Source organism: Bos grunniens, chromosome 1, assembly GCF_055505025.1.
Source record: "Bos grunniens cultivar Pamir isolate PY7600 chromosome 1, Bosgru_T2T1.0, whole genome shotgun sequence".
In the NCBI taxonomy this organism is placed as follows: domain Eukaryota; kingdom Metazoa; phylum Chordata; class Mammalia; order Artiodactyla; family Bovidae; genus Bos; species Bos grunniens.
In genome coordinates, this window is record NC_141165.1 from 68906102 (window position 1) to 68925587 (window position 19486).

A 19486-nucleotide genomic window follows, 5' to 3' on the forward strand; every position below is an offset into this window, starting at 1 on the left:
AGAAGACCATGCCCAGGGTTCAAGAAAAAACAGAGGGAAGCAGAGGACTCGTGCACGAAGGTCTTGCTAGCAGCTGACCCAGGCAATCTGCTTTCCTGTGGATTAACATCTATCTCTGCTCTCTCCTTACCCACTAAGTAAACCCCTAATGCATGGTGCTGGCCCTCAGCCAGATGCTGACCAAGGTTTACAGATATGACTCTAAATGATAACTGTCGAGGAATGATTTAACAGCACTTGCACCACCAGCTTCTACACTGAGAAGTAGTAAAAGACAAAGGAAAGTTAAGTAAAGGAGCAAAATGATTCATAACAGATTTTACATTTTTTTAACATATCATCACATGATTTTTCTATTTTTTCCTTAATCTTATCTTTTGAATAACAAAACAAAAAAAAATAATTCTATTCTTCTGCCAACCAACCTCCAAGCTAATTCAGGTTGACAACCCATTTCAGATAAAATATAAATTATGTCCTAATTCTCTTTACCTAATACTTTCCATAACCTAATACGTATCAGTGGCATCATAAGCTTTATTTCCTTCCCATCCCATTTTCCCAAAATTGACCTTGACCTTATCAGTGTAGTGCATGAGCTGCTTCCCTGTAAAATTACCTTTCCTCAGTCTAAGTAGAATTTGGATCACAGGTCCTTCCACTTCTATTGTTGTTTTTGTAACTGTTTTACTCAAGCAAACATAATAATTATCCCTGCTTTTCCTTAAATTTTAGAAATTTAAACACTCTATTACCCTGAAATTATTATAATTTGTATTCAAAAGTAATGACCTAATAAGCTATACATTTTAAGCCTCAGTGGTCTGCTGGATTTGTGAATAAATGCCACAGTCAATTCTAACAGCACCCTTAATAGTGTTTAGATTTCTTCCTTCTTACCTACGTAGTACAGTTTGATGTTATCTGTATTTCAAAGGCATATTAAGAGCTAAGGATTTCTTACTGGTATCTCCTCAATAAAGATTAACAAGAGAAAAAAAACCATCTTATGCCAAAGTGTTATCTCAGCTGAATTTTTATCACTGCTTGTCAACAAATTTCCTCTAAAATGATATCATATTAATTCATATTCACCAAAGCAAATCAATTTTAATAAAACATTAAAATGAAATTCAAACTGAACCTTCACCTGAAACATGAATTTCTAAATTGTTGTTCAACAAAAGTCACTTATGATTTATGACAGATATATGAAATGTGAGGAAGAAAACAGATTTTCTTTATTATCCTACCTAAGTACCATCTGGCATCATGCTAAAAAAAATAAAAACCAAAGAATTTGATTTGGGGCTAGCCTTGGTCTGGATGTGTTTACAAGATTAGATGAAAAATTTTTGAAAGATGTACTAGATATTGGCCAACATAAATTTTTAAGGATGCCTGTTGAGAACAAAATTAAAAAGCAGATACATGGGCAAGCCACTTGAGTGCAAGAAATGAGGGGGAGTGTGCCCCAGAGACAGAAAGGGACAGAGTATGGGGCTGAGGACAGGAAGGTCACCTAGCACTGGGCATTTGTTGGCTGGTTAACTTCAGAGATTCTTATACCAGGGATTGTTCATATTGGCTTTCCTGAAAATAAACTCAAGAGAGGTGATGGTAGGCAGAAAAGAGAGAGTAGATAACTGAAAGAAAGCATTGCAAAAGAATATCTCAGGACCAAACTATTTTAGCAAAAAATATTAAAATTAAATGGCAAAATGACTACTGTCTATAGTTAAATCCATTATGGAACTTTTATCATTAATGAAATAAAGTTATGAATTTTTACTAAAAAAAAAAAAAAATTAATAGCTAACATTTATTGACCAGACAGAATGTAAACCACAATCACAGAAAACTAACCAATCTGATTAGTTTAACTCAATGAAACTTGTCTAACTCAATGAAACTAGGAGCCATGCCATGTAAGGCCACCCAGGATGGATGGGTCATAGTGGAGAGTTCTGACAAAATGTGGTCCACTGGAGAAGGGAATGGCAAACCACTTCAGTATTCTTGCCTTGAAAACCCCATGAACAGTACGAAAAGGCAAAATGATAGGATACTGAAAGAGAAACTCCCCAGGTCAGTAGGTGCCCAATATGCTACTGGAGATCAGTGGAGAAATAACTCCAGAAAGAATGAAGAGACAAACCCAAAGCAAAAACAACACCCAGATGTGGATGTGACTTGTGATGGAAGTAAAGTCCAATGCTGTAAAGGCAATATTGCATAGGAACCTGGAATGTTAGGTCCATGAATCAAGGCAAATTGGAAGTGATCAAACAGGAGATGGCAAGAGTGAACATTGACATTTTAGAAATCAACAAACTCAAATGGACTAGAATGGGTGAATTTAACCCAGATGACCATTACATCTACTACTGTGGGCAAGAATCCCTTAGAAGAAAGGGAGTAGCCATCATAGTAAACAAAAGAGTCCAAAACGCAGTACTTGGATGCAATCTCAAAAATGACGGAATGATCTCTGTTAGTTTCCAAGGCAAACCATTCAATTACACAGTAATCCAAGTCTATGCCCCAACAAATAATGCTGAAGAAGATGAAGTTGAATGGTTCTATGAAGACCTACAAGACCTTCTAGAACTAATACCCCAAAAAGATGTCCTTTTTTTATAGGGGACTGTAATACAAAAGTAGGAAGTCAAGAAATACCTGGATTAACAGGCAAATTTGGCCCTGGAGTACAGAATGAAGCAGGGCAAAGGCTAGTAGAGTTTTGCCAAGAGAATGCACTGGTTATACCAAACACCTTCTTCTAACAATACAAGAGAAGACCACACATGAACATCACCAGATGGTCAATACCAAAATCAGATTGATTATATTCTTTGCAGCCAAATATGGAGAAGGTCTATGCAGTCAGCAAAACAAGATCACTCACCTAGAGCCAGACATCCTGGAATGCGAAGTCAAGTGGGCCTTAGGAAGCATCACTACGAACAAAGCTAGTGGAGGTGATGGAATTTCAGTTGAGCTATTTCAAATCCTAAAAGATGATGCTGTGAAAGTGCTGCACTCAATATGCCAGCAAGTATAGAAAACACAGTAGTGGCCACAGGACTGGAAAAGGTCAGTTTTCACTCCAATCTCAAAAATTGAATCAAAGTCTTGATTCACATTAACTCTGTATCTTTGGGTGAGTTGCTGGATTTTTCTGTATCTCCATTTATCTGAAAAATAGAGAAATAGAAAAATACTCTTAATCAATATTTTGAAGAAATTCCAAAAAACTGTATTTAATAATAACTTTAAGATGATATGGTTATAAGTAAATTTGAATGAATTTCTAATAAAGATTCAAAACAAATACTTATTAGATTTAAATCTTAAAACTTGAAACTATGCCTATTCCTCATATGTCATTAGAGAAAGTAACTTAAAATCACAGTGAGATTTAGAGAGTACATAACAATTTATATTTAAAGAAAAAATGTTTGTTCTCTCATCAGAATCACCTAAAACCATATTAGAAAAGATATATAAAAAAAAAAAGACAATTACCTCCTTTTTCTCTGATATAGAAAAAGTCACCCAATGGTAAATCAATTTAATTGCACCCTATTCACAATTATTGGACCGCTTTCAAGACAAAGCACTTATGCTTTTGCTTCTTTTTTAAAAAAAATTAACACTACTTCTATTAAATTAGTATAATTTAAATTCAGAATCAGTAGCCTAGTAAGATACTTAAAATGGGTAAAAAGATTAGAATGTGCCTCTCTGGCCTCAAGTTGTAAGCAAATAGTATTGATTACTACTCAGAAAAAGTACTATCTGTGTTAGCAAAAGCATATGGGTGTTACGTAAGGACATAGGTCTCTGCACATGACTTCATCATGGGTGGGAAGGTCAAGGGAGGACTTCCCAAGGTTGTCAAACAAAGTCTTCCTCAATTGTTAGCTGATGAGAATATATGACCAAGCCCAAAGTCCATGTTACTTTAACCTGGATTTCTCAAAGACAATGCTTTAGGATGAAAAGAGAGATGATATAAAGGGTGGACCTACAGACTATAGGAGCTGGCATATTAGAGCGTCCTCACTCGCTGCAACTGAAAGCCCCCATGCTACCTCCTGCTCAGGTTGACGCTTTGGAGTCAACTGGAAAGCTGCAAGAACAATGAGAGTCCAGAGGAAGAGTGCACAAAATATTTTTACTGTTTTTCAGCAATAAAACATCTCTTCACCATCCACAAAACTTTCCCTACCAAAGGGTCTGCTTCCCTGTCTATCAACTCCCTGTGCACAACAGCAAATGATATGATTTAATCTAATGGAATCAAACAAGGTTATGAACATAAGATTTTTTTATCTTTTTTAAATCTCTTGGCCACACTGTGTGGCATGTGGGATTTTAGTTCCCCGCTGACATCAGCCTGTGGCCCCTGCATTTGCAGCTCGGAATCCTGGCCAATGGACCACCAGCAGAGTCCCACGAGCGTGAGCTCTTCCATCTGAATTTGATCTCTGCTCTTCCATTACTAGCTGTGTCACCTTGGGGAAGCCACTTCATGTTTTCACTACCAGTTTCTGAATCTGGGGATTCTCATAATACTGACCTTGGAGGCTCTGGGGAAGTTTGCACAAAATAACACATATAAAATATGTGCTGCTATGATGGGTGATCAATCCAAACTTGTCAGGATTATAAATGTATCACTTATTTTCATGAAGACCTGTTTCACCATTACACTTACTGGGCATAACCATCTCCAGTGTATTGTAATTGTGGGGTGTGCATGTGTATGTGTTATGAAGTGTAGTTAACTTACAATGTTGTGTTAATATCTGCTGTACAGCAAAGTGATTCAGTTGTGTGTATATATGGATTCTCCAGGCAAGAATACTGGAGTGGGTTGCCATGTCCTCCTCCAGGGGATCTTCTCAACCCAGGGATCAGACCCAGTTCTCCTGCATTGCAGGCAGATTCTTTACCATCTGAGTCACCAGGGAAGCCCAAGAATACTGGAGTGGGTAGCCTATATCCTTTCTCCAGGGGATCTTTCTGATCCAGGAATTGAACAGGGGTCCCCTGCATTGCAGGTGGATATATATATTTCCATTCTTTTTAATATTCTTTTCCATTATGGTTTATCACAGGATATTGAATATCATTCCCTGTACTATACAGCAGGACCTTGCTGTTTACCCATTCTACATTTAATAGTTTGCATCTGCTAATCCCCAACTCCTACTCAATCCCTCTCCCAACGTCTTTCCCCCTTGTCAATCAGAAGTCTGCTCTCTATATCTGTGAGTCTGCTTCTGTTTCTTATATACTTTCATTGGTGTCATATTTTAGATTCCATATATAAGTAATATCATATGATATTTTTCTCTTTCTGACTTACTTCACTTAGTGTGATAACCTCTAGTACCATCCATGTTACTGCAAATGACATTATTTCATTCTTTTTTATAGCTGAGTAGCCACGTTTTCGGAGAAGGCAATGGCACCCCACTCCAGTACTCTTGCCTGGAAAATCCCATGGATGGAGGAGCCTGGTGGGCTGCAGTCCATGGGGTCGCTAAGAGTCGGACATGACTGAGCGACTTCACTTTCACTTTTCACTTTCAGGCATTGGAGAAGGAAATGGCAACCCACTCCAGTGTTCTTGCCTGGAGAATCCCAGGGACGGGGGAGCCTGGTGGGCTGCCGTCTCTGGGGTCGCACAGAGTCAGACACAACTGAAGCTACTTAGCAGCAGCAGCAGCAGCAGCAGTAGTTTTTTGAATTATAGTTTTGTCTGGATATATGCCTAGGAATGGGGCTTCTGAATTGTATGGTAATTCTAGTTTTAGTTTTTTGAGGAACCTCCATACTGTTTTCTATGGTGGCTGTGCCAGCTTTATGTGTGTGTATTTTTGTTTACTCAGACACATTTTCTCTTATTCTTAATACTAACTCCATCCAAGAAAAAAAAAAAAAAAAGAAGAATATGGTCTCTGAGATCAAGGGGTTTGCAATTAAGTAATGAAAGTGTACGAAAAGTGTGCAAGTGGTAATACATTGAAAAATAGAGTTGCCAAATCTCGTACAAGACCTGTGGCTTTGGGACCACGAAGAAGGAGAATGCGAATTCTGACTGTTTGGAATGACTATGATATGCTATACCATAGAAGGTTGAATATTTTATTTTCGGCCTAAAATAAGGGTTTGAATAAAAATTAGCAGTGAAAAGTAAAAAATAGATGTCCTAAAAATTAAAAAGTTGAAAATAGATGCAACTGGGAGGTTCAAGGGATGCAGGGAATAAATAGAAAAAAACTGACAGATGAGCAGAATTTTAAAGCCCAGGAAATAGGGGAAACAGTGCTGGGCAGAGTTCCTTGGGGGATCAGAGAAGGAGTGGAACTGGTAGAAGATGGACCTGCTTTGGAACATTTTGCGTTGAGACAGAGAAAGGATGTCCAGATGAGACTGTCTCCCTGTGAGGGCAACTTGCTCCTCAGGAGTCAGATGTAGATTTCAGAGCCATTTTTCATGGATGTGATCACTTAAACTTAAGCAATCACTTTGCTAGAGAGAAAAAAATCAAGAATTTAAGAACAATTAGAAGAAATCTGTGAGAAGTGGCTACCCCTTTGGGACTCACAGAGATCCAGTATTAAAGTGTTGGGGGGGATGTGTAATTTCCTTGGTTCTGTCTCGTCGCAGCAAAAATTTGAAGTGATGGACAGACCAGTGTTATAGCTCAGTTTTATTAGGAAAAACAAAGGATAGTACACCCTCGAGGAGTGAGCGAAGACCAACCCAAAACATGAGAAGAGAAGAGAATCCCGCGGCTCAATTTTGGCTCCTCTTTTTATGTTTTTTTCTCCTCCCCCTATGCCTGCCCTATGCAAATTGGGCTAGCCAGGAGGGCTGCTTGTTTTACCTGAGGTCCTCACTCCAGTCCTTGGACCTTCCTTTGTTCTATTTTTGTGGACTTTTCCTTTCTTTGTCTTTTAGCCACTGCCAGTTTCGACTTCTTTTTCCTATTCTACCTACCTAACATTCCCCACTCAAGGGATGGGAGGCCCAACCGAATTGGCTACTTCCTGCTGAACTGGGACAGCAAGGGGCATTGCTAGTCTCAATGAGTCCTTATAGTGGTGTCCTTACAGTGGTGTCCATCTAAGGGTGAGTGATATTTTCTGTGGTCAGCTGTAGCTTTATATATCCTTGTTGAACTGGCACTGCATGTTGTAGCTTGTTGACCTGGGCAGAGACAAAATAGGTTAGACAATTGATAATACCTGGAGCAATCATAAGCAGCATCAATATGGTGATAACAGGGATTAGTAGGGGCATTAGCCAACTCCAAATTGCCCATAGCCAGGAGAAGGATCCCCCAAAGACAGACTGCAGCTACCCTGAGAACTTTCCAGCTCATTCTTTGAGATCCAGTAGGATCTGAGTGTTTTTCTTGAGGACTATGTGGGCCTTCTCCCCTAAATGAATGGTGGCATGTCAGGAGTTAACCAACTTCCATTGGAGATTCCCAGGCAGAGAAAGGAGTTCCTCCTTTTGGAACCATCCCTTATTATCTTCTTGAAAGCCCTCACTCTTAGCTTTAAGAGTCTCACCTTCGGTAAATGAAGGAGTTTCTGGCAAATTAGTCTGTGGAACTAAGGTGGCAACCCCTATTAGGTGATTATTCTGTAATGCTGCTCTCTTAGCTGCCACTGCTTGGTTCCCTCGTGCCATTTCCATGCTCCCTTTTTGGTGTTCTTTACAACGGGAGATTGAAACCTCAGTGGCAGATGAATTGCCTCCAAGAGCCTAAGGATTTGATCACCATATATGATTGGGGGCCCTTGGGTGGTCAATGGCCTCTTTCTTTCTAAATAGCAGCATGTGCATGTAGCACCAGAAAGGCATACTTGGAGTCTGTGTAAATGGCTACTCTTTTTCCTTTTCCCAGGTCTAGAGCTTGAGTCAGGACTATGAGTTCAGCCAATTTCAGCCAATTGGGCTGAAGTACCTGGTGGTAAAGGTTTAGCCTGTATGGTCTCAGAATTGGAGACTACTGCGTATCCAGGTCTTCTTTTTCCATCCAAGACAAAGCTCCTTCCATCAGTGTACCAGATTCCTTCAGGACTGGTCAAAAGATCTTCTGACAATCCTTCTCAGGTTTTGTCCAATGGTCCAAAGTTTCTAGCCAAGAGTGAAAGGGGAGAGAGCCCTCAGGTGTAGGCAAGTGGGTAGCTGGGTTAAGAACCTCACAAGGAGATGTAGTCAGGCCTGGATTATCCATCAGCACTACTTGATATCTGAGGATCCTTTGATCAGACGTCCATAAATGGCCTCTCTGATTCAGGAGTTGTTTCACTTGGTGGCTGATAAAAATAGTTTGCCCCCAAGAGAGAGTTTTAAAGCATCTTCTATCATGTCTGCAATAGCTGCAAGATTGCAAAGGCAGGGAAAGATCTCATCCCAATATGGGAGTTGGATACTATGGGACCACCAAAAACTGATGGGAAAGCATTTGTCCATCCTAGAAATGAAGAAGTGCTTGGGTGAATCTTTTCTAATTATTTTTCCTGTAGCACCCAAAATGGTACAAATTTGGGAGTAGGAGATCAGGACAGAGTAAGAAGCCCCTGTGTCAACCAAGAAATTCTCAGACCTACCTGCCACACTTAGTTGCACCTTGGCTCCAGGCCCATGATGGTTATCTGTGACAGGTGGGCTGACTGGAGCGGGTGACTTCAGTCAGTCCTATTGAACCATAGTGAGGGAAGGCTTGGTGCTTGACCTTGAGGCTCTTGGGTCCCGAGGGAGAGTGCCACCCAATGTTTCAATTGATGATATTTATAGACTTGTCACTGTTTGAACACTCTTTGGCCCAATGTCCCACCTATCTACAGATTAGGCATTTGCCTCCGGCATTGTCCTTTAAAGACTCGGGGTTTACCATAGGACTTCCTTGGATGGCGGCCAGCATCTGGGCATGGCTTGTCTCTTTCCTTTTCTCCCTTTCCTGGGTCTTGGCCTTCCTCTCCTGTTCTCTGTTATTGGAGGCTGTCTGGACCATCTCATCTAAAGAGGCAGCAGGGTCTTGCTGCTGGACCTGTTGTAACTTTATCCTGATGTCTGATGCACATTGGGACAGGAATTTGTTCTTTAAAATCACCTGTCCCTCATAGGAGTCTAAGTCCAGATTGGTAAACTTTTGGACAGCCTCTTTTAGCCTTTCCAGAAAGGCAATGGGGTTCTCATTGGGCTACTGAGTTATTGCTGAGACCAGGCACAGTCCCACAACTGATAGGCTTCCTTTTATTTTTATGGGTGGACTTCATTAGGGGTGAGTCTTTCTGAAGCTTATCCTACCCAGTACTGTTGCAACCTGAGAACCAGGCGTCCTCAGTTCAGTGTGCAGATCCCCAGGCATATTGAGTCATGACAACCTCCTGGATATTGAATCCCTGGGCAGGTCGAGGCATGTCGGCCTCCTGAGAATTGGGTCCTTCAGCACGTCGAGGCATGTCGACCTCCTAGGACCCTTGGACTGGCAAATCCCCAAGCAGGTTGAGGCGTGACAACCTTTTGAGGGCCATATCCCTAGGCATGTCGAGGCAGGTCGACCTCCTGGGACCCCTAGACTGAAGTTGGGAGTGCCCAAGGTCTCCAGTGTGACCAATGCTTGGTGGGATTAAGGGGTTATAATTTTAACTAATTGCTGGTTTGTCCACCAGGATGGGAATAGATATCATGATGTAAAGCAATCTAGACTTCCCTGGTAGCTCAGACGGTAAAGCGTCTACCTTCAATGCGGGATACCTGGGTTCAATCCCTGGGCTGGGAAGATCTCCTGGAGAAGGAAATGGCAACCCACTCCTGTAATCTTGCCTGGAAAATCCCATGGACAGTGGAACCTGGTAGGCTACAGTCCATGGGGTTACAAAGAGTCTGACACAACTGAGCGAATTCACTTTCTTTCACTTTCAAAGCAATCCAAGCCTGTGCCCTGAGACTAGGAACCTGGTGAAACAGCCATAAGCCTTATCCTCTTGTTGCTCTGAGGGAACATAAGTCACTGATTTCCTCCCCTAGTCTTCCATAAGAGCAGTTTAGGGTGTTTCCAATGGTAAACGTTTCATTGTCATAGACCCACTTTAGGTAATAACAGAAGTAATGACAAAGGAGTGGGTTATCTGGTCCTGTTAGGGACATTAAGAATATTTTAATAAGTGGGGTGGAGCTATATTGCCTACAAGGGGCAGGGTCCTGGTTGTAAGAGTTAGTAAGTAGCTTAAAGACAAGGCAACAGACCAGATGTTCCATAAAAGCAGAGTGGGGATTTGATCTGGGGGTATGTTTGTAACTTTAGGAGAAGGGTGGTAACAGTTTGTGCCCAAACGGCCTGCAGGGCTAACTCCCAAAGTGGTAAACATTATCCCTGGAAGCCCAATTGCCCTTGAAGGGATGCCACCCACAAATGGACTTCTAGCAGGCATTGTGTGCCTGTCACCTGCCCTATCGGGTTCACTGAGAAATGCTGTTGTGGCATTGGTTGTAGGAAACATGGAAGATGAGGCCTAAATATTGAGAAGGATTGGATATTATATAGTATTTCTCTCCCAAGGGCCAGCTATTTTCTGGTTGTCCCTCCAGAATATTATAGAGGCAACACTGTGGGCCTGGACAGGGCTCAGGAGAAGAGCATAAAACAGGAAGGAAGGGGGCAGGGCACAACTTTTGAAAGAATGACATAGCACAAGGGCATAACATAAACCTATTAATATCAAGTGGGGTCCAAGATGACAAGTCAAATTCAACTAAACCTTGTTCCTCAATCTGCAAGATAAACGACACACCCAGAGGCACCAGAACAGTTCCAAGTCACTGTCCAAAGACTGACGAGTGGGTGGTCCCCCAGTTGTTGGAATGATCCTCCAGCTCATTAGCATATGAAATCACCCAGCCCCTAAATAATCACATCACATTCCATGGCCACTCCCCTCTGTGATGGCCCACACTCTTGGAGTGTGCTTCTCTCTGAATCCGAACAAATCCACCTCTCTCACTGAATTTTTTTCAATGAGACATCAAGAACCTGAGCTCCATTACATCCTGAAACCAGGCATCATGGGTTTTGGCTGGGCTCAAGCCTCGGGAGAGAGGAGCTGAAGGACAGAAGGAGAAAGCAGTAAGAAAAACAAGCCAAGGAATCCCCATTATAACCTGCCAGAAAACCTGCTAAATACCTGACCTGTGCTCACAGTTTTCCTTGGCCTGATCCTTGGCACAAAGAAGACTGAGGTCAGAAGAACCCCCTGCTTGGGCAACAGCTACTAAGTAGCTCCTGCCAAAGTCCCTCAATTGCACCCACTGCTACTCGCCTGTTCATGGGGGGTTAGAGGAAACAAGAAATGAGAGACTGTAAAGGAATTAAGATTTTGTTATCCATATGTCCTTTCAGTCATAGGGGCGAGGACTTCCTACCCCAACCAGAGGTCTTCTGGAATCTGAGAATGAGTCACGTGAGCTTTCTCCCAGTCACGTGAGCTTTCTCCCAAGTTTGTTTTTGCCATCCTGGTTTCCAGCACACTGGGCTTCTTGTCACTTCCACTGTGCTGGGTTTTATTCACACTCAGCTTCTACCATGGGAGCTTTCACCAAGTTGGGCTTCTGCTGTGTTTGGCCTCGCCTCACGGGGGCTGAGCTGAGGTTGTTTGAACCAGGTTAAATCTGAGTCACAGCACCATATATGTTGGGGGTGTGTGTAATTGCCTCAGTTCTGTCTTGCTGAAGCAAAAATTTGAAGTGACAGACGGACCAGTGTTATAGCTCAGTTTTATTAGGAAAAACAAAGGATAATACACCCTTGAGGAGTGAGGGTGGGCTGACCCAAAACACACGAAGAGAAGAGAAGCCTGTGGCTCAATTTTGGTTCCTCTTTTTATATGTTTTTTCTCCTCCCCCTATGTCTGCCCTATGTAAATAGGGCTAGCCAGGAGGACTGCTTGTTTTACCTGAGGTGCTTACTCCAGTCCTTGGACCTTCCTTTGTTCTATTTTCTCAGGCTTTCCCCTTCTTTGTCTTTTAGCCACCACCGTTTTGGACTCCTTTTTCCCATTCTAACTACCTAACAATAGGAATCTTTGGGGGCCTGGGGAAAGAAGCCAAGAGTATGTGGATTTCCAGAAGCCGACGGGAGAGAGAATTTCACAGAGGCTGTGATGATGGGGAATGTCATCCTGCAGAGAGCCTGGGGAGGATGAAGACATGTGGTAATCCCAGAGAAAGTCACATCAGGGCTGCCCCGGAGTGGAACTGTAGAGAGGGAAAACTAGGAGGGATGACAATGCAGGGAATAGTAAGCTTGAGGGACAAGGGAAGGTGTTTTATTAAGATAACAGAAGGCTGAGCCCATTTGTGGATTGATGAGAAGGAGCCAGTAAAATGGATTAAAGTTGAAGAATAAACAAAGATTAATTAATATTCCAAGGCCTCAGAGCCTTGGTTATCAACCCTTTCTGAATACTAGGCTCACCTAGGACCCTTAAAATAATGCTAATGTCTGGTCCTGATCTGCAGAGATTCTGATTAAATTGTTTTTGGATAGGACAGGCTCATCTATTATTAATTAGTTCTCCCAGGTAATTTTAATATATTTTCAGGTGAGGGAACCATCGACTTATAAGAACTGGGCACTGGATTAAGGCCACAATAGAGGGTCACTTTGGATGACAAAGGCACTCTTCTTCCTCTAATATTGGGATGGGGAATGAAGAAAAGATGAATTAAGAGCAGAAGAAAAAATACTGAAAGAACTCAAGATGCATGATTTCAGTCTAAGAAAGGAGGTGAGATGCTTCAAATAAGGGGGCAGGAGTGACATTAAGTCATAAAAGAAATTAAAATGTCTGAACAACTACCAGGATTCCGCCAGGAATAAATAAAGTAATTATCCATTTCCTGCTTCATTCTCTCCACCCTTATTTGTGAACCAACATAGAAACATGTCTGTCCTGTCATAGAAAGGCATTACTGTCTTTCTGGTTCCTCTTCAGAAAAAGAGAAGAAAAAGAAAATTTATAAACAGGAAAGATCTAGAAAAATTAAATTATAGAACCTCAGTGAATGATGGCTCAGCAGTGAAGAATCCAACTGCCAATTCAGGAGACTTGGGTTCCATCCCTGGGTCAGGAAGATCCCCTGGAGAAGGAAATGGCAGCCTACTCCAGTAATCTTACCTGGGAAACCCCATGGACAGAGGAGCCTGGCAGCCTACAGTCCATGGGGTCACAAAAGTGTTGGGCCCAACTTAGCAACTAAGCAATAACATTAATTAAGAAGGAGAACATGTAAGTTGCAGACTCAGATCTCTGTGAAATCACTTTGATTTCGTCCATGGAGGCATCTTGAGATCAATTCATTCAACTCTTCCCATGTCAATGATGAGTAAACTGAGATGCAGAGAGATTCTGTGGTTCAACCAGAACAAATAGCAAGGAAGTGCCACCAAGACCCCTTGAAATAAAATCTTCTGATTCTCAGCCTGGTGCACACCATTCCTGTACACACTCAGCCTCATGAGCTCTGTGGTTGAGTTCCAGTAAGCAAAATGGCAGTAGCTCCTCAGGGAGGATTAATAAGAAATCTGTAAATTGCTTTTAGCTCACTGTGAGGGGAAAAAAATGTTCAATTTCTTCTTTATTACTATTATTATGTGAACCAGATTGAACTGCTGCCGCTCTTAAGAGTTTCTTACGATAGTGTGAAGTTTCCCATTTTAACCCAAGCCAACGCTTTACCATCTGAGTCACCAGGGAAGCTCTATAAAGTACACAGATAACTGTAATAATTCACTTGCCACATTCAGTACATCATATGAAATACAGGCAAAGAGAAAGAGGAAAACTTGCAAGCATAGAGAAGCAGCAAGACCGAGCCTGGAAAATTATAAAAAGCAAACAAATAAAATAAACACATTCCAGGTAATTAAGAAAGAGCAGTGTGTAGTGACAAGATTGGTGTGTCTCCTGAACTGCCTAGCTGCAGTTCATGGACAGAGGCTTTCACCCCCTGAGCCTGGGTTTTATCTGGAAAGCAAGATGAATGAGCTATCTATCTGTCAGATCCTTTCTATTTTTGACTGTCTGTATTCTAATTTTTGCCATAATCCTCCACAAAAGTGTTCTGAAATAGTTTAAAACAAACTACATAGACTATCTCATGGATCATGTTTCCAGTTCTTTTTAAATTATAAATAAATTTATGTCTCAACTGCAGGTTTTTTTATCTGCAAAGTAAAGGAGTCCTGGGTAGATAGTCTCCCCTCGCAGCTCTGTGCTTGCATGGCCTTTTCCCTGCTGTCGGTTAGTTGCACCAGGCGCAAGGTTAGTTGCTATTTACCTTCCATGGTTGAATGGTCTGTTCCCTCCTCCCACACAGCCAGAGGGCACTGACCAATGAGTACTGTATTTTGGTACAAAGGTCCCCGGGCACCTTGCTCCTTCCTGTTTTTCTTATCCTATTTGAGTGTTTAGCACACTCTTGGGTCTTCTGAGGAGCCCTGTGGGCACGGTGAAAAGAACTGAGAGAAAGAAGCAAAGCACAGAGTGATATGACAGGGTGCCATGCACTGTAGGTAAGCTGACTCTCTCGGAGAACTGTGTTATTTTTACATTCATCCGCTTGAATTAGGCAAGGAATCAGTGGTGGTTGCTATTCTGAAAGAAGCTACAATTAAATAGAAAGGGACTGGTTTCAATGTTTCAGAAAATGGCTAGAAGATGGAAAACTAGAGAATGCCATGTTTAATTCCTGCCTCTGGAATTAACTGTGTGACAACAGACTTACAGCTGAGGGAGATGATAACTCATGGGAATGCCTCTTTCTTAGAGAAGGGATTTGCCTTCTCTCAGTTGGATTTAGGGTTGTTTCTTGATTCTTGTATGTATGAGAAATATTTTCAAAAATGGAGTGATGTTAATTCATAAGTTGCAGGTTTCAACTGTAATAAACTCTCAGTCTTTCACATTCTCAATTATTTTACTGTCAGAATTTTCTTTTGTTTGATCAAATTTTTGAAAGAATATCTGTCTAGACATGCAAATTGACTTGGAGAAAGAATACAAACATCTAGATGACTAGAAAAATATTTTAATGGATGGTTGTAGGCAACAAGTCTTTGATCATTACTAATATCAACTATTCAGTTTTGAGTTTAGATCTCTAATTGGTATTGCACACTCAGAAATTTTCTTAAACATATGTAACAACAGTGTTATTTTATAGGGGACTTTCTTGCTCTGAAAACTAGAGCACAGTAATTTTAGTGATGAGAAAATATTAATATATACAAATTCAAACCAACAGCAATTCACGGATCCCTAATATTCCAATATGCTCTGCTATATCTCACCCGTTTTGCAAAATGATTATTAATAGCCTGACTGCAAAGTTGCTTAAGATATATTTCATTTCAGATTAGGCATAATTTTTTTTTCTTTTAGATTATACAGATGCATTGTTAAGGTCATTTTCATTCCCTGTATTCGGTTTATTTTCCTTGTTTTAAAAAAAAAAAAGTGTATACCTACACACACACGCCAAAAAAAAAAAAAAAACAACTTGAAACAAAGGGGGAATGAAGGAAAGGGAGAAAAGAGAGGGGGAGGAAGAAATGAAAGGAAAAAAGATTTGGCAAGTAATTAGTTCTTTTGATTATTTCACATCACCAAATGGAATACTTCAGGTCTTTCTAAAACCTGTGCACCGCTTATTTCAAATGCTTCACTCTGAGGGGCAGATTTATTAGCAACAACTGAGAGTACTAGCGATAAGGCAGGTGGAAACCCAAGTAACTGACAACCCATCAGGAGGCCTTTGTCTGAGAACCCAAGATGAACAGGCAATGCTGACAGTCAAAGGGACAGAGACTTCTATCTGGAGGACATTTCTCACAAGACCAAATAATTCAAAATTAAACTGAAGATAACTCCCCAGCAAAGCAACTGCTATCCCAAATTTACCCTTAGGATTCTTCTTTGAAGCTTGAGATCACCGTGGTGGGCAAACAAGCTACTCTGAGCCCTACAACAGAACTCAATAAAACAGTGGTCAGTCAATCAATAAAATGTAGATATTTCAGATCCAAAGCCAAAGTTTTCTTCCCCTAAATGTACTGAAATAATTGGCTTTTCTCTTCTTCAAAGCACATTAGACTTAACCGACATAAAATCATAAGGGTTTTAAACATTAGGTAACATTTTTGAGCACTACAAGTCAGACATATGCTAAGTGATTGCTGTCTTGTCTTTTAACAGAATCTTTGAAATTACTCTATGAAGTGCTATTTTTTAATCCTCAGATAAGGACACTGCAACTTGACCAAAGTTGCCCAAGATACCATAGCTAGTAAATAGAGGAACCAGGGTGCAAACCTAACACTGCCTGACTTCAAAGTCCATACTGTCACCCATTACACCTTTTCACTCCTTAGAGACACACTTCCTTATTTTCCAGATGTTCCTGGACACACAGAAGCCCACAGTAGAATATTTTCTGAGGCTAAAAGGGCTACCACATATTTCCTCTGAATTCCCCAAAATGTCAAGGATAATAAATACTAGGCACACAGTTCAGTTCAGTTCAGTTCAGTCACTCAGTCGTGTCCGACTCTTTTCGACCCCATGAATCACAGCACGCCAGGCCTCCCTGTCCATCACCAACTCCCGGAGTTCACTGAGACTCACGTCCATCAAGTCAGTGATGCCATCCAGCCATCTCATCCTCTGTTGTCCCCTTCTCCTGCTCCCAATCCCTCCCAGCATCAGAGTCTTTTCCAATGAGTCAGCTCTTCGCATGAGGTGGCCAAAGTACTGGAGTTTCAGCTTTAGCATCATTCCCTCAAAAGAAATCCCAGGGCTGATCTCCTTCAGAATGGACTGGTTGGATCTCCTTGCAGTCCACGGGACTCTCAAGAGTCTTCTCCAACACCACAGTTCAAAAGCATCAATTCTTCAGCGCTCAGCTTAGGCACTTGAAAAATGATTCTTGAACTGAATTCACAAATGAAAACTCTATTCTCATGCGTTATCCTCTCACTATGCTATGAAACAGTATGAATTCATAAAATTTATTCATAAAGATAATGTTATTTGAAGAGGAACAAGATGGTATTATGAATAATAGATTTCAATCTATTAAGCACAGAGCTACAGCCACAGTTTAATAGGATAATGCAAGGATTATTATAAAATCTTAAGAGATTACTGTAAGTGGCACATGATCTCCTTTGCTATCAATAATCACAAAGCAATGCTGAGAACTAGGCTTTCTTGTTTATTTGTTTTTATACAAAAGCTCTATGGAGTGTGCAACTACACTAGAGTTGGAACAGCCAGCTTTCAGTTTCAGTTCCAAAACTCAGTGGCTGTTTGACACAAAGCACAAAACTGATCCCTTTGAGCCTAAGTCTCCTCATGGTTAAAAGTAGAGGCGGATCAGACTAGATGATTTATAAAGTTCTTCCTACTCTAACATGCCATCATTCTGTAATATTGCTGCATTAGATTCCAGTGTTAGCACACCTGGAAATGCCCACTTTGTAATTTTTTACCTTTTGCAAAAAGCTCTGTGTCAGGAGATCCAAAAGACACTTTATGGCACAACTCAGTAGGAAAAGAAATACAGCAGCCTTTTAGCCACAAAGCTGTGATGCAGCAGCGATAGTGTGTAGGTAAGGGGGCAGGAAATCCAGTTGTCTGATTTGGTATGTGTGTGCGTGTATGTGTGAGTCAGTTGGTCATGTCCGACTCTTTGTGACTCCATGGACTGTAGCCCTCCAGGCTCCTCTGTGCACTAAATTCTCCAGGCAAGAATACTGGAATGGGTTGCCTTTCCCTTTCCAACCCAGGTATCGAATCTGCATCTCATTATGTCTCCTGTATTGGCAAGCAAATTCTTTACCACTAGCGCTACCTGGAAAGCCCTCTGCTTTGGTATAGTCAAGGTCAAATCTCAAATAACATCACTAAGACTTAGCATACTTGGAATTAGTATAAATACAGTTTCTAGTAACATCATACATAACACAATTTTATAGGGAGACACCTGGGAAGTACCAGTGATGCCTTCTATGGCTACCTCTCTGATCACTATCTTAAGTAACTAATGTAACCTTTCTGAATCTGGGTTTCTCCATGAGAAAGAAGAAAGAGCTGGCATGGATAAGTTGCCTAGCTCTAGAACAAGGAGCATTACTGTGTTAGGAAAAAAAATATGTTTGGATTTTGGTGATCACTTGCTGCCTTCTATGTGTAGTGGTTCCTGATAAATGAGGCTCTGCTGTTGACTGAGCAGATGACAGCTATGACCACTAGCATAGCTAGACCAGGACTAAACTGCTCTACATAATTAGGGGGAAAGACTGAGAAGCCCCCACAGAGAGGATTCTGGGAAAGGAATCAGTAAAGCTAAATGTTGGCACCAAAGAGGGGATAAAGGGATAGAAAAACCCAAGAAATAAAAGGCTAAGAAAAGAGACCTGGGGGAAAATGCTAGGCTTTATAAACTCTCTTTTTTGCCTCTAATTTTAAGATGTCAGTAAAGTGTACACTCTTCAGTAATGCTTTGGTGCAAATGAGTTCTTTATTCTGAAGGTAAAAATTATTAATAAAAATTATTAAGTCCAACTTCAGAGGCTATATGGAGGAATGGCTGATGTGTGACTTAAAAAGCACCCCAAGGACATGTACCATTATCTATTGATGAATTCGCAATATTGATAGCAACGTAGAACAAAAGTTCTCCTCAACTGAGCTGTAACCATACTGTGTCTAGGTTCAGGTCTAGATAAGACATTTCAGCAGAGCTTTCAACCCTTTAGAGGCCGTTAGAGGCCGAGTCCAGTGAAGCTGGAATTCAGACAATAGGTACTGATGGGAGCTTGGAGCTAGAAACGCATGCCTGTAGAAAGGCATTCACATTCTTTTTGCTTTTTATTTTTTGTTTAAAAACAAAACAAATAAAAAAAGACATTGTGCCAAGCAAAACACATCTGTGGACCAGAACCAGACAGCTTGCAGTCTCTGAAAGAGTCATTATCAAATCAAAGGACATTCAGAGGAGAATGGTCAGGATAGGAAGTAACACACAATCATGCAGTATATGAAACAACTGAGTAAACGGAATGCTTTAATTTGAAAACAAGCAGCCCCTGGGGAACCTAGCAATTGTCTTCAGAGTATTCAAAGACTGTACACAAAGCAAGTGTTTAAGTGTTTTATATTCCCTTAAGGTGCAGAACCAAAAAAATAGGGGGCAACCTTTAAGGATTAAATGAGCTAATATTTGTAAAGCACTCAGAGCAGTGTCTGCACAGAGTTAGGACTGTACAGATACCTAAATGCACTTGGAAGTCAGAGTTGTTCAAGGTTTAAATTGGCTCTCTGATGGGTGATTGGAGGGTACCTCATGGGATGGTTGGGAATTCTTCAATATTCTGAAGAATAGAAAGGCC

General features: G+C 41.1%; 1 protein-coding gene across 2 annotated transcripts in view; it reads left to right on the plus strand.

Moving 5' to 3' along the window:
- Positions 1-19486, plus strand: part of KCNMB2 (potassium calcium-activated channel subfamily M regulatory beta subunit 2) — a 302287-nt gene that overhangs the window by 16863 nt on the left and 265938 nt on the right. The window contains exon 1 of one of the 2 annotated variants that reach the window (XM_086394947.1): positions 14490-14608. The exons of the other annotated variant lie outside the window; for it this stretch is intronic. Within the exon in view, the coding sequence (XP_086251073.1) occupies positions 14598-14608 (11 nt within the window). The 5' untranslated portion in view covers positions 14490-14597. Of the gene's footprint in view, positions 1-14489; positions 14609-19486 lie in introns of those variants that run through there. 2 annotated transcript variants of the gene reach the window in all.